This window comes from Sorex fumeus, unplaced genomic scaffold (assembly GCF_029834395.1).
Source record: "Sorex fumeus unplaced genomic scaffold, SorFum_2.1 ptg000051l, whole genome shotgun sequence".
In the NCBI taxonomy this organism is placed as follows: Eukaryota; Metazoa; Chordata; class Mammalia; order Eulipotyphla; family Soricidae; genus Sorex; species Sorex fumeus.
Genome location: NW_026606108.1, coordinates 7,823,230 through 7,838,442, shown reverse-complemented (window position 1 = coordinate 7,838,442; position 15,213 = coordinate 7,823,230). Strand labels below are relative to the sequence as shown.

Here is a 15,213-nt window from a genome sequence, read left to right as displayed (position 1 = left end):
ACCTTTCTTTCTTTCCAACTTGCTTTTAGGAGTAGTCTCCATCCCTCTCGACCCCAACAGTGGGTTTTGGCTGTGCCTCGGGCTGTCTTTGCTTTGCAATCTTGCCTGGAGTTGCTGGCGCTTTTCTGCTAAGGCTAAGCCGCTGGCTCCTGCCTCGTCTAAACTCATTAAGTTGGGAGGGTTTTTTTTTTTTTTCAATTGGACGGGTGTTTTTAAAGTCTCGTCTTTCCAGCCCCAAACAAGGTGTAACAACGCACTCTTCCTTCTAAGGAATGAGACGAGAGACGAGGATCACTTCAGACATCTACCTACGGTTTGGGGTTTTTTTTCTTAAAGGCGAGGCTTGCATTCCTCGGCAGCTATGTACAAAGCTCCCTGAAATCTCGTCTCTGTAAAGTTAGTGTGCTGGTTTTCCAAGGCTGAGTGCTTCTAATACATGGGAAGTATTTCCTTGTCTCGCTAGCTCTCCTTCACCTTCCCTATTTTCCCCTGAAGGCTAGCGCCTACTTTTTTTTTTTTTATCAGTTTGCACAATCGCTTAGATAAACACCGAGGAAGAGATTCTCTTTAATTCTCAAAGACATATCTTTTCAGGGGGCCAACAAAGCGTTTATTTCACCCGCCAAACTAAAGGAGAGTTATTCCAGTTTAGGAGGAAGATGCAAGCGATTTGGGACCTTGAGCAAGGCAAATATGGTTTTGGTATGTTTACTTACAGTATTATTATTTTTTCCTCTCTTCTCTCTCTCACTTTTCTCCTTGTGCTGTGTGGGGTTGGGGATGACTTGGGGTTTTGCAAAAAAAATCGGTTTGCTAACGTGTTATAAAATGCCTCTGCCGGTGGTTTAAGGGGTTCGGGAGGGGGACAGTCGATTCAATGCATTGCCATTTTTTATTACATGTGTGTGGTAGGAGAAGTGTGTGTGTGGGGGGGGGGGGGGTGAGACATTGCAAAGCTGCCAAAATATGATTAAACCGAAGCGCCAAGCCTTGGGTGCCTCCCTTCTCCTCGTCCTGTCTCTTCCAACTCATTTCCTTCGATCGAGCAAACTAAAAAATGCTAAGCTAAAGCAACCGTCCTAGGAGCGTGTTTTTCCAAGCCTCAGACGACTCGGTTTTCTAGCGAAGGAGCCGCGAGGCTCTCACTAAGTCTGCGCGTTTGCTGTTCCATTTGCCTCGGCGCTGCGTTTTGCAACCTTGTGCAAACTCCCTAGCCAGCCAGGCAAGGGGAGAGAGGGGGGAAAAGCCTAGTCCGGCGCCCTCGGCTGTGGCTCGGGGAGGCGAGCGCTCGGTTAAGCTAGCAGAATCGCGACGAGAAGGATGGGTACTCACCATCGGGCTGGGTGGCAGAGCTGGCGTGCGGGTTTCGAGCAAACGTTTACCTTTGGGGCTGTCTATTGCAACCGCGGCTTAAGCACCAAGGGTGTGCTCTGTCCAGAACGTTCAGGGAACGGGTCCTCATTTTTAAAAAGCCAGCGCGAGAGACGAAGAGACAGAGAAAGGGAGAGAGAGGAGAGAGAGAGAGAGAGAGAGAGAGAGAGAGAGAGAGAGAGAGAGAGAGAGAGAGAGAGAGAGGAGAGAGAGAGAGAGAGGACTGAGAGAGAGGAGGGGGTGAGCGGGACGCACATAAACCCAGTTCAAAAAAAAAAATCGTCACCTCTCGCCAGTGACTCGGGAAAACGCAGAGGGCGCGATCCGGGTCCCGGTGCAATCAAGCCAGAGCCAATTAATTTTAAATCCTGCAGAATTATTCAGATTAAAATGTACAGAAGTTTCAGTCTCCTATTCCTACGTGAGTCCCAAGTCGTTTCCCTTTAAGAGATCCTTTTCTCTTAAAGTTGAATTTTAGGCGGTGAGGACTTACACTAGGGGGCAGACAGATACTGTACTTGCTCCCATCTTAAGCAATTTTTTTCCCCTCCCAGCATATGCTCTGATTTAGCACTGTAAATTTTTCAGAGGACCCAACTCTGACAGCCCCTGGTGATTTTCAAAGTACCACAAGCCAGTGGTTAAAAATTGCATTGACTTGGAAGTTCAGAGGGACACAATGGAAGTCCCTTTCCCTATTCATGGAGTTCCAGTGTGGTGGAAGAGAAAAAACACACACCGACTAGATTGAGGGGGGAAGGAGGAATTCAATGAATTCTAGTGAGCCGAACTGGCATCCTCCGCGTTCAGAGTTAAACCCTGTACTCGCTGGGGGCGGCATTCATATTGTGATTTAATTTGTGAAGAATTACAGTCGTCAGGCTACTTTCTGCAAGAAAATCATATCCTTGGGTGGGTTTTGTTTTTCTTCTCCTTCTCCTCCCCCACCCCCCACCCCCACTCCAGAGTAAGACAAATGTTTTTCCAACTTTCTTGGTCAAATTAAAGCTCGCCTTTCCTCTCATTAAAATAAATTTACATCTGCAATCAAAGACTGGGCTGGATCCTTTTTAAGAAACACACACAGAACAATAACAACAACAAAAAGTGGCAACATATTGTCATTTCTCTTTTATTTTCATCTTAGAGCTATTTTATTCAAGGGGGAACAGCATCTCTGAGTATTTAAAAATTATTTCCCCTGTATTTTCATCACAGTCTTTAGTTGTCTTTTTTGCAGTAAAATTAACTACAATGGATACAGGTTTTTTTCCCCCACCTTTTAATATTATCCCCCAAGCTTCAAGAGCACTAACATATAAAGAGAAATACTTCTGACTTTATGATCGCGTGCCCAGAGGTTACTGTGCTATGAGATAGCTGGGAAATTCTTCATTTTAAATCTGAGACCATTAAAACAGACTTAAAATCCCAAAAATGTCTAAGTAATTGGTGGTGACACTTTTCTTCAAATTTTTCCCTCTGCGGGTTTATAGTGATCTTGCAATGGAACTGCCTGCACACGGGCAAGAATAAGATTTCTCTCTAACAATTATTCTCATTTTCTGTGAAAGTGAGATCGAAGTGGCCATTAGATTTCCTGTGTCAATCCTCACCCCAGTAGAAGTCGGCATAGTTTGCCCCTAATCTACTGATATTTAGCATTAAGCAATTCCTCAAATCACAAAGGTTTAAATGGGGTGTTAGGGGAGAAACTCTGGAATGATTTCTTTTCCATCCTTCTTATTCTTTTTAGGGAAAGTTCTAGTGTGTCTTCAATCCGCCTGAAATTCTCAGCCTGGCTTCACTCTGTGGCAGTGTCATTATTACACACCAGGTTTATGATATAGTTCAGTGTCCACTACAGTTGTTGTTTTTTCAACAAGTTCCAAATAATCCACACCTGCAGATTTAGTGTAATACGTGATCTAAGTGGATAAAGGGTAAAGGCTAAGAGGGTTCAGAAAAAAAAAATGCACAGAAAAGGAATTTTCCTCTCTCAAAGAAAAACTAGTTCTTTTCTGCCCTCATCTTCACTTAATCCTACCTTATATTCTGCTTGTGTGTTTAAAGCTATTGAATACAAAGTGCAATCTACAACATGTCAATTACGGGAATGGCTCTTTCCACTCCTTCATCTCCTGGATTTTTTTTTTAAGTATCAAGGATGTTTTCCTATGGTTGTTAATATACTCTTTCTGTTGTTCATATTTCCTGAGACACAATGTGTTTTATGTTGAATAGTTTAATTGTCCACCAACCTGGTTGGCTTACCAGCTTATTGATTTTTCTTGGTAACAAGTGTGGTTGTGATGGGGGGTCACAATGTTCTACAAATGTAGAAGAATTGTAATCCACTAAGTTATCAAACAGAAAGGTTCTGCGTTAGAATATGGTCTGATCTGTGTGGGGGGCGGGGTGCATATATTCTTGCTGTTTCATATTTAACACCAAATGCTCTGGATTTGAGAGACCTAACTGTGTGACTTTAGTACATTTGTGCAAGCAGGCAGAGGCTATAAGGTTTTTTTTTTTTTTTACTGCCGAGGATTATCTGGCGTAGAACATGCTGGTTTTGTGCAGTTGTACTGGTATTATTTCCATTTTGAGGCGGGAGCCCTCGGTGGCTTTTAATGACCATATGAATGTTTAAAAGGAACTTGAACAACGACGGGTTCGTCTTCAACTCTTCTCTGACCTAGAAGCATAGTCGCTGAAGTCTTTGTCTGTGTACATTGATAAACGTGTATCTGATACATGTGTGATTACATGTGTGTGTGTCGAGACCCTGCACTGGGAGGCGGCCTCCATTTGTCCATCAGTAGGCACAACAGGGGTCCCCCCTCCCCCTGTGCTTACCAGGACTGGGTACGTGGCAGGATGCTGGCTTTCGAGTGAACCCAAAGCAAGAGAGGATAAAGTTGAGGAAAAATTGATTTAAATTGCGTCATGCCAATGAGATCAAGTCCTGTCTGCTTCTCAGTATCCATGATGCTTTATTTGAGCAATTAAAATGTCAGGCCACGTACCTGTGAAATGTTAACCCTGCAAGGAAAAGACAGATCCTCAGTGGAATTTTATTCCTCTAAAAGAAAAAAAAAGGAAAAGAAAGAAAAAGAGAAAGAGCCACAGAGAAAGAAAGAAAAACCACACACAAGCCATCAAAACCAGCGATCAGAGTTAAAAGGAGGGTGTAGCATCACCCGGATTTGACCAAATCGGTCCCTTTGGAAAATGCCTGCAAGCTCAGTTGGATGCACCTTCTCTTGCCAAACCCCCCCCCCCCCCGACCCTCTGCAAAGAACCAAGGGAACTTTTCTTTCCCGGGTATGTGGGGCTTTGGCGGGGGGGGGGGGGGGGGCGAGGGGGCGCGCAGAGCTGTGCCCGGAGTCCCGGCTGGAGCGCGCGTTGCGCGCCTTTCGCGGCGCTGCCAAGTTGCGCGCGGCGGAGTCCCCGCTTCCCTCCGCAGCCTCTCGCGGAGCCTTTAAGAGACGTGTTTTTTGTGTGTGTACGTGTGAGTGTGAGTGTGTGCGCGCGCGCGCGTGTGTGTGTGTGTATATATGTGTGTGCGCGCGCGCGCACCCGCCCGCGCTCGGCGCTGGGGCGGAAACCTCGGGTGCGGAGCGGCTGCAGCGCGGGCGCTGCTCGCCCGCCCGCTCGCCAGGGCCGGCGCGGGCCCATCCCCCGCTCGGCGGCCGCCCCGCGCCTCGGCCGCCCCCGTCCCCGCCCCCCGCGCGCCCCCCGCGCGCCCGGGGCCCGCCGCGCCGCTCGCGCTAGGACCGGGCTGAGCCCCGCGGCCGCCATTGGCGCTCCGGCCAATGACGGCGAAGGGGGCGGCGCGCGCGCGCCGGGCCAGGCCAACCCCGGCGGCTGCCTTATAAGGCGCGCCGTCGCCATGGCAACGTGCGCTAAGTTGCAGCAGTCGTGTCAAAGTTCACTATATAGAGAGCTCAGTGAGCTGATCGCGGAGAAGCCACTTCTGCCAGCCCCGGCGCCTATAAATCGCATTCCCTCCCGCGCCCCCCTTTTTAGCATATTTGATCACTTTGATTCTCTGTTCTTTTCTCTCCGCGGTGTGTGTGTGTGCGTGCGCGCGTGTGTGTTTTCTGCTGCTTCTCCTCCTCCTCCTCCTCTGCCCGACTTGCCTCCTTGCTCGGGCTGCCGCTGCTGCTTTTTTCCCCCTTTCTCCTTCTTCCATTCTTTCTGCTCCGTCCTTTTTCAAAAAATCCCCCCCTCTCTTTTTTTCCCCTCTTTTTCCTCTCCCCCCTCCCCCGGTGCGCACGGAGGATGTGCTTCTAGGTGGTGATCCGCGCCCCTCTCTCTCTTTTATCATTTCTCCCCGGCCGCCGGCGAGTTGACTCTTTCCCTATGTGGCTGAGGCGGCGGCGGCAGCAGCAGCAGCAGCGGCGGCTCCGGCGGCGGCAGCAGGAGCAGCGGACGCGGCGGCAGCAGCAGCGGCTCCAGCAGCAGCGGCGGCGGCGGCGCTAGACGCGGCGGCTCCGGGCCCGGCCCGGCCCGACCCGACCCGGCGGCGGCGGCGGCGGCGGCGGCGGCCCCGGCGGCCCCGCGGGGAGCGGCGAGCGCGGCCTCCTGCATCCGGCGAACGGACGGACGCGGGCGGCGGCGGCGGCTGGAGCGAGCGCGGCGCGCGTGGGGGCGCCCCGGCCCGGCGGCGGCAGCGGCCGAGCGCCAGGACGACGCCGCTCAGCGCCCGACGCGGACCACTTTGATGCTGATTCCCCCGGACCCGGGCAGCGCTCCGGCCACTCCGCGGGCCGCCGGCCTCCGCCCCGGCCTGCCCGGCTCCCCGGGCGCGCCCGGCGTCTCGGCGCTCCGGCTCCTCCTGATTTCCATGGCTTTCCTGAATGGCTGACGCTGGTCTGCCCTGGACTTGGCCCCCGGACAGTCGCTGCTACTCCTCCTCCTCCTCCTCCTCCTCCTCCTCCTCGTGCAACTCCTCGGCTGCACGCCGGCCCTGAGAGCGATAGAGTGAACGAGAGAGGGAGGGAGAGTGAGAGCGAGCGAGATCTTTGGAGAGATTTTTTTTTTTGCCTCCTACTTCTGTCTTGAAGCCAGACAATCGACTTGCCGCTCTCCCTCCCCTCCCTCCCTCCCTCTCTCTCTCTCTCTCGCTCTCTCGCGCTCTCTCTCTCCACGCTCTGCTCCCACTTGCTCTCTCCCCCGACCCCCTTTCCCTTTCCCCTCCTGGCGGAACGCCCCCCCCCCATCTTCACCTCCCCCCCTCCTCCAACAAAACCAATAGAAAACCAAACAAAAAACCAAGCTGAGCCAAGGGGGAAAGCAACCAACCAAACACACACACCGGGCCCGACCAGCCAGCGAGCAAACTTTGCAGAAACAAAACAAAAACAAAAGCAAAAACAAAAACAAAAACAAAAAAACAAGGAAAAACTAAGCGACCTCCAACCCGGCAGCCCCCTGCGCCGAGCCGGGGCGCCCTCCCGCGCCCTCCCGCACCCGCGCGCACACAAAAGGCGGCGCGCCGGAGCCCCAGGACCCGGAGCCGCCGCCGCCGCCGCCGCCGCCGCCGCCCGCAGTCCGGGGAGCAGGAAGTTCGGACGCGGCCCCTTCTAGATATGGCAATGGTAGTTAGCACGTGGCGCGACCCCCAGGACGAGGTGCCCGGCTCCCAGGGCAGCCAGGCTTCGCAGGCGCCGCCCGTGCCCGGCCCGCCGCCCGGCGCCCCGCACACGCCGCAGACGCCCGGCCAGGGGGGCCCGGCCAGCACGCCCGCACAGACGGCGGCCGGCGGCCAGGGCGGCCCGGGCGGCCCCGGTGGCGACAAGCAGCAGCAGCAGCAGCATATCGAGTGCGTGGTGTGCGGGGACAAGTCGAGCGGCAAACACTACGGGCAGTTCACGTGCGAGGGCTGCAAGAGCTTCTTCAAGCGTAGCGTCAGGAGGAACCTTAGCTACACGTGCCGCGCTAACCGGAACTGTCCTATCGACCAGCACCACCGCAACCAGTGCCAGTACTGCCGCCTCAAAAAGTGCCTCAAAGTGGGCATGAGACGGGAAGGTATCGGCTCTCCTTGCTCCCCGCACCCCCACCCCCTGCACCCCTCCACCCCCCCCCCCCCCGCGCGCTTGGGGTCCCGGGGCTCGCCTGCTGCGGGTCATGACGCCGAAGCCTGAGCTTATCTCTGCGCGCTGCTGCGCCCACAAACCGGGGAGGGAGGGTCCTAGATGCAAGCTCGGTGCTGGAAACCAGACCAGCACCCCCCCCTCCCCTACGCAACCCCCCACCCCCAATCTGCATGCTTTGTGGGGCCCCACTGGTTTCTGTCCTGCGCCCTTACTCTCTCGGGCGGTTCTCATGGATTTTGCATGGAGTGAGTTCAGTCCGGCCCGAGTTTGTGCAGAGGGCCACGGGGCTGGGGGCGCGGCGGTGCTTTTTAAAAGCCTGGTTTACTTCTCTCTCCTTCCTTCCATTCTCTCTCCCCCCCCCCCATGTTTTTCCTGCATGTTCAACATATGTCCCTCCTCCCCACCCCCCACCTTCTCAAAAAAAAAAAACAACCTGAGATTGTACTTTTGTACAGGAGGTTCAAATTACAAATGGCAATTTTATGCACTTCGCCGTATTAACGCAGCCGCCCGGGCAGCGCTCATGTGACCCTCGGTGGATTAACATTCGTCTTTTTTTTTTTAAAAAAAAAAAAAAAGCTCCGTCTTCTTTCCTTTCTCTCGTTCTCTTTTTTCCTCCCCCCGTTCACTCTGCAAAGGAAGAGCCCGCGCTCGGCGGTGGGGACCGGCCGGGCGGGTTGCCCGGGCCGGCTGTGGCTTTCGCTCCGTGCGAGTTGTCGGCTCTTTGTGACATGCAAGTCGCCGAACGCCGCGAGCCCCGCTCGGCCAATGGCGCGCCGGGCGCGGGCTCCGGGCTGGAGCCGGCGAGCGAGCGAGCGCCGGGCCGCCTTTGTGCTTCCCGCGAGCGCGATGCGCCGGGGCCGGCGGCGGATCGCAGCCTGAGCCCGATGCGCGCCGGTCGGCGCGGGCCCCAGCCTGGCTCCGCCGGCGCCTGCCGCCCGCTCCCCGCCTTCGCCGGCTTCCCGGCGCTGCGTCCGGCCCTGCCTCCCGTGCGCCCGCTGCCTCCGTCTCTCTTCCTCCGAGCGCACGCACGGGGCGGCAGCGCCGCTCTTGGTGTTCGCCGGGCTAGGGCTTTGGCCAGGAGAGGCGTTGGGGGGTGGCCGAGGGGCCGTCTGGTGTGGGGGGTGAGGGGGTGAACCTTGATGGTGTCTTTTGCAAAGGCGTCTCCCCCACCCCACCCCCTCTGCACCCCAGACTTTGCCCCTCCCGCTCCCTCTCCTCCAATCAATAAGAAATATCGGCTGGTTAGGCATCCGGAGAGAAGATGCCCCTGGAATGTTCCCTAACGCCCACGGCGCCAGGGACCCCCCAGGCCAAGTGGCCAGTCCCGGGTTCCCTCGGGCCCAGCCTGGAGCTGGCCTGGGAGCCAGGTGGACTCCGGGGCTGGCCTGGAGGTGACTGGGAGAAGGGAGGTCTCTGGGCACTGGCGCGTTGAGCACTGGGGCAGGCCTGGTGGGGTGCCACAGGGGGCTGGAGCGACCGTGGGGTCGCGGGGGAGGGGGAAGTTGAAGGATCTGTGAGTGGGGGGTCACAGGCCTGAATCTAACTATCAGATGTCTCGTTCCTCCTGACAGCGGTGCAGAGGGGCCGGATGCCGCCCACCCAACCCACCCATGGGCAGTTTGCGCTGACCAACGGGGACCCCCTCAACTGCCACTCGTACCTGTCGGGATATATTTCTCTGCTGCTGCGCGCCGAGCCCTACCCCACGTCGCGTTTCGGCAGCCAGTGCATGCAACCCAACAACATCATGGGCATCGAGAACATTTGCGAACTGGCCGCGCGGATGCTCTTCAGCGCCGTCGAGTGGGCCCGCAACATCCCCTTCTTCCCCGACCTGCAGATCACCGACCAGGTGGCCCTGCTGCGCCTCACCTGGAGCGAGCTCTTCGTACTGAACGCCGCGCAGTGCTCCATGCCCCTCCACGTGGCCCCGCTCTTGGCCGCCGCTGGCCTCCACGCCTCGCCCATGTCGGCCGACCGCGTGGTGGCCTTTATGGACCACATACGGATCTTCCAAGAGCAAGTGGAGAAGCTCAAGGCGCTGCATGTCGACTCGGCAGAGTACAGCTGCCTCAAGGCCATAGTCCTGTTCACATCAGGTAGGAAGGAGCCCCCAGAGGTCTTATGCCCAGAGTTAGGGCCCAGAGAAATGGAGGGGTTGGGGTGGGAAGGGGGCTGGCCCGGTTGGTTCTCATGTTCAGGACAACTTGGAGTGGGAACTTTGGGTGGCAACCGGGCCAGTCCTGGGGAGAGGAAAGGCAAGAGGGTGGCAGGAAAATGGGTTTGGGGCCTCAGCTTCTTGCCAGGGATCCAGGGAAGCCCCTCTCAGAGCCTGTCGCCACCTGCCAGACTAGGATTCAAACTCCTGCTGTCTTCTTAGCCCAGGCCTCCAGGGCCCTCTGCGCCTGGAGATTCTCCTCCTTGCCCAGTTGCTCTCTGGCCCCCTGGTCCAAGCCTCGGAGAGATGCCCCAGGGCACCAGATCTGTCCTGGCTGCTTCTCTGCAGGAGAAAGTTTGTCCCTTCAGGGAGGAAAAGAAGAAGTTTGTCTGCTAACTCAGTAGGGGTTGGGGCTTCCCTGGGGCAAATCCAACTGGAGGGCAGCAATGTTCAAAGCCATAAGTCTTCTTGAAATAAATAAGTAAACCAAAGCAACCCGCAGAAAGTCCTGCAGAGTGCCAGGAGAGGGTAAGGAGCTGGCCGCAAGGGGACAGATGAAGAAGGGGGGTGGGGGGGGCAGCTGGACTCTTCAGCATTAATGGGGAGCTTGAAGGCCTCAGGCCTCCTGAACTCTCCTAACCCAGGCACACACTTCGGGTCACTTTCAAAGCACCCCAAAGTGCCTGCCAACTTGGGCAGGCTAGGAATGTTGCTGGAGATATAAAAACATCCCCCAGTGTGCATTATGAAATCTAATTAGTTTGCATGGAGCTTAACCTGTGTGAGTAATAGCCGGGATGTTAATGAACTCTTCAGGCCAAATGAGTTTGGAAGTTGCTTTATTTCCTCACCTGAGGCCACACCTGAACCTTGACGGCCTCCAGGCTGGGTGTAGCAGGGTGTTCAAGTGGGTGAAAGTCACCCCTTCTCCATTCTTCCTCTAAGTTGTCAGCTGATCCCTTTGTCAGCGCTGAGCCCAAAAAGCGACTCCCAGTGACAAATAGCAAACCTTGGGGTGTTGGCGGGGCTGGGAACCTAATGACCCACTGCAGTTTTCGCAGCTCAGAGCCAGGAAACCAGGCGAGCTGTGTAGTCAAGAGTGGCAAACAAAAGTGATCCACAATCTCCTTCTTTAATCGTTTGATGATCTGGGCACCCAGGACACTGGCAGCATCTAATGCGGGTCCTGAGTCCTTATGCTACTGTTTTGGCTTCAGACACACATTGCTGCTTTTTTCAGTGTTAAAACTAAGCCATGCCACAGTCAGCCCAGATCTTCCTTCTCCGCTCCCTAGGTCACTGAAGGACAGGGTCTCGGCAGTGCAGAGTTCTCTATGGGGTCTGGATTGTTGAGAAGGTGCATCGAGGACTGCCCTAACTAGATTGTCTTGGTGCAAAATGGACAGACAGGAGAATCCCCCAACCCTTCAACTACCTTCAAGCTGCCCCACTACCCCCCCCCACCCCCGCCAGCCCACATTCCCAGACAGTAGGGTTGGCTGTTCATTTCTTCCTATATTGTGAGCTGTTCGCCTTATCCCGGGTCTTTCAAGGAAAGCAATACCAGAGAGTATGGCCCCACTTTAATTTATGACTATTTGCAAAATGGTAGAGGCCTGTGTGCAGAATGTAAATGGCCCCACAAAGAGCTAAAGGTGCCTATTATCAGAGCCAGAGAGACACATCCAGTGCCCACATAAGGGGAAGGAACCTGTGCACAACATCTTTTCACTCTTGGACACACACACACACACACACACACACACACACACACACAATCTATTCCTTCTGGAGATAGGCAGAGCCTGGGGTACTCCCTGGCAGAGTTGGCTTCTGAATTCTAGTGCTTGGGTGGAGGTGGTGGGGAGCGGGTGTTGAATATCTATTTGAAGGACTCAAGCTCTGCATGCATTAGCCCGTCTGGGCTGGGGTTCACTTCACACCCTACATGCCTTCCCTGAGAGAAACCCCCTCATTTGAAAGGCACTTAACTATATTCTCACGTATCTGAGGGGGAAAAAAAGAAAGAAAAGTGTTTTCCTGAAGATAACAGCGAAGGGAGGGGGTGGAGAGATTCTTCTTGGAGGGGCCTGGGTTTAAAAAAGAAGGGGGGTGGGGTGGGGGGAATGGGAGAGAGAAGAAAAGGGGGGAAAAGAAACAGCTCAAATGAACAGAGAGATCACCGTTTGCATGGGTACCCTTCAATAGGCTAAACTGACAAGATCAATTTTAAAGGGCCACTTAAATCAGTTTCAAAGACTGGAGAAAAATGAGTGGCCCTCTTTGGGGAGAATCAGAGGGTGGGTACTGCTGGCCATTGCTAGGGGCTGAGGCAGGTTGTTGCCCCCACCCCTCTCTATAATTATAAACCAAACTGTTATTTACAGAAAGGGGGGGAGCTGCCTACACTCCTAGTTGCAAATGTTTGTCTGTTTACCCCCACTTGCTTGGGGCTCTCATTGACCAAGACTGCAGCTCGCTGAATGCATGTCCTTTTCAAAAAATTTTTTTTCATTTATTTATTTATTTATTAAGCAAATACCCCAGGCCATCTCCTGCTCTTCCCCACCCCCAAGTTTTCAGTTTTAAGGCATTTGTTCCAACTCTGGTCTGGGCAGTGGGGTTAGCTTGACACACAGCTCATGTGACCCATTTTCAACCTCTTAATCTGATGACTGAATTCTTCTTTTTCTTCTTCTTTTCTTTATTTCTTTCTTCTTTTAAAAAAAAAAAACTTTCTTCCAGATGCCTGTGGTCTGTCTGATGTAGCGCATGTGGAAAGCTTGCAGGAAAAATCCCAATGTGCTTTGGAAGAGTACGTTAGAAGCCAGTACCCCAACCAGCCAACGCGATTCGGGAAGCTTTTACTTCGTCTTCCTTCTCTTCGCACGGTCTCTTCCTCAGTCATAGAGCAATTGTTTTTCGTCCGTTTGGTAGGTAAAACCCCCATCGAAACCCTCATCCGAGATATGCTTCTATCTGGCAGCAGTTTTAACTGGCCGTATATGGCAATCCAATAAATCAATCAATCAAAATAAGAAGGGGGAGTGAAACAGAGAAAGCAAAGGCAAAAAAGACTGGTTTGTTTGCTTAAATTCCTTCTGTTAAGGATATAAAAGGATGTTACAAGTTTGCTAAAAAGAAGAGGGGGAAGAATTTAATGGACTGTGAATTTCAAAAAAAAAAGACTGTCAAATGAACTTTTACAGAATGCATTTAAAAAAAAAACCTGTATTGGTCAGAACAACTTGCTACTTATCATTTTTGTATAAAAAGAAAATTAGTCTTTTTCTTTTTTTGGTAAATTTTTGAAAAATATTGCTAAAAGTGCATTTAAGGAGATTGGGAGAAAATTAGCAGAATGGAGAAAGTAAGTCTTTTTTTTTTCCAAATTATTAATTGTCCTGTGTCTATGTATCTAGCTGTTTTTTTTTTTGTATTTTTCTGGTTCCAAACCAGTTTATTCTGTGGTTCTATAATAAGTTTTGATATAATCTTGGCTTCTTTAAAAAAAAACTGTGTATCCTTAAAATATATGTTCTGCAAGAATTAAAACTGAGTCCATGAAAATATCATAGGAAGGCATAAAACTTTAAAAAGCAACTAAAGATGGTAGAGACGCACTTGGTGACCAAAATTTTTAGGTGAAGTTGAGCACTCTTAATTAAATGAAGGAACCACATACACCACCTAACCTTCCCCTGCCCCTCCCCCCAAAAGGCACCATGACAAACTTAGCTTTTGAAAAATATTTTAAGAAAGAGAATGAACTGTGGAATTTATTGGCAGCCAAGGAAATGTGTCCAAGACACTAGCTGAGGTTTTGAATAAAAAGTGAACTTTTGTAATTTGAATCGGGTCCCTGCTTAGTTCTTGAATTGTTATGAAAATCCTCTATCTGTTTGTATATTTGCAAACCCTTTGTATTATAATTGTTGATATTTTTCCCTTTTTAAAAAAAAAACCATTGAAATCAGCATGACAAAATAACGCTGTTGGCACTTAATAGGTGACGTGATTGATTCAGTATCTTAGAGTTTACAGTTTGTGTTTTTAAAAAAAACTGAAGGTTTTTTTTTTTAAGTGCAACATTTCTGTATACTGTAAAAGTTATAATAACTGAAGTGTTTGGTCGAGTCTTTGTCTGTTATATTCCAAGGAAAATTGAAAGTATTCAGAAATTAAAATATTATTTGATATCTGAAACACGCTTGCTTGCCTGTCCCCACTCACTGTCTTCCTTTTGAGAAAGAGCCCCTCGTGAGTTCTTGCTGAGCTGGGCTAGGGGTTGGCTTAAGGTGGACTAGGGTATTTCCCTGTTTAATTTGGGGGTGGGGGGTTGGGGGAACTGAAGTTAATGGTTTATCTATGGTTTAGGAAGTGCCATACTGATATAGTAAAACCACCCCTTTTTCACCTAATCCTCCTTTTAATTAAAAATGGATTTTCCAGGGGAAGAAAGGGAGGGTCCTTATATTTGTCACACTTAAGTGCCTGCTTAGGGAAGGTATTGTGGAAAGTATTAGAAATCTTGAGATCAGTATCTATTTTATGATCAGGAAAAAAAATACTGTTTTGTACATTTCTGACAGATTCGCATTTGCAGTTCTTTCAGGCAAGCTAATCACCACTTTGTAAATAAGAGGGCAGTTTGCAATGAGTTTTTTTCAGTAGGTGTGATTTTTAAAAAATATTCTGTGGTCCTCATCTAGTAGCTGTTGAGAGGATTTCCAGTTCGGTGATGGAGCTCTTAGCGCTGAAGGGTCTGTTTTTAATGTATTTGTGATAACTTGCAGTTGGCCTGTCTCTCCCCCATCCCGCCCCCATCTTCTCTGTGCATTCTGTGGGAGCGCTCACAGTTTCAGGGAAATCTTTTTCCATTTGGGGTTCATGGAGATAAAAGACCTTGGACATTTTGACATTTCAGATTGTGTAGGTGCAGATAAGGATCTCTGCTGTTTGGGGGATCTTTTGTCCTGAGAAGCTAAGTTAAGGAAAAGAAGAGAGAGAAAGGAGGAAGAAGGGAAGGAAACTTGACTGGGAGGCAGCGGTGCTTTGAAAGTTTAACTATTTTGTTTCTAAGTATCCCCCCCCATCCCCCCACCTTGTTTCCTGATTTGGAGGAAGCTCAAAGCTCCCTGCATAAGGGACTTAGAATTTTGTTCTCACTTAGTCTTTCCAGGATACCCTCCCTCTCACTTACCCCATGTTGTGGTTTAATTTTTAAAAGGGGTGGGTGGGGGAGTGGAAGAAAGGGATCATTTTGCAAAGTGTATTAAACTTTGATACTCGGTTTGCCGGCAACCGAGGTAGACCAGAAAAATCTGATTTGTGCATTTAAGCTGAGCAATCCATCTGACCCTCAGCTTCTTACTGTAGATAACTCCATATACACATACATACCGATAAACAGAAGTATGTTCTTACACCACAGAGTATCGATGCCCTGAGAGGCAGGTTTTGGCGTTGTTTATTTTCTCCTCTTGCAAGTTCTATTCATACTGAGTGTGAAGTTTGTCTATTAAGTTAAACGTAGGCCCGTTTTTTTCCCTTGTTTGTTTTGTGTTAGTTTAT

General features: G+C 51.4%; 1 protein-coding gene across 3 annotated transcripts; it reads left to right on the top strand.

Annotated features, from left to right (window-relative positions):
* Window positions 1-279: 279 nt before the first annotated feature.
* On the top strand, window positions 280-13,847 carry NR2F2 (nuclear receptor subfamily 2 group F member 2). 3 transcript variants are annotated; one of them, XM_056124341.1, is made up of 3 exons: window positions 280-702; window positions 9,053-9,580; window positions 12,385-13,847. In XM_056124341.1, exons 1-3 carry the CDS (start codon window positions 660-662, stop codon window positions 12,657-12,659), a joined length of 846 nt encoding a protein of 281 aa, XP_055980316.1. In that variant the 5' UTR covers window positions 280-659; the 3' UTR covers window positions 12,660-13,847. The 3 variants fall into 3 exon arrangements, with proteins under 3 accessions (XP_055980316.1, XP_055980314.1, XP_055980315.1); XM_056124339.1 differs by lacking the exon at window positions 280-702 and adding an exon at window positions 5,945-7,410; XM_056124340.1 differs by lacking the exon at window positions 280-702 and adding an exon at window positions 8,615-8,872.
* The last annotated feature ends 1,366 nt before the right edge of the window (window positions 13,848-15,213 follow it).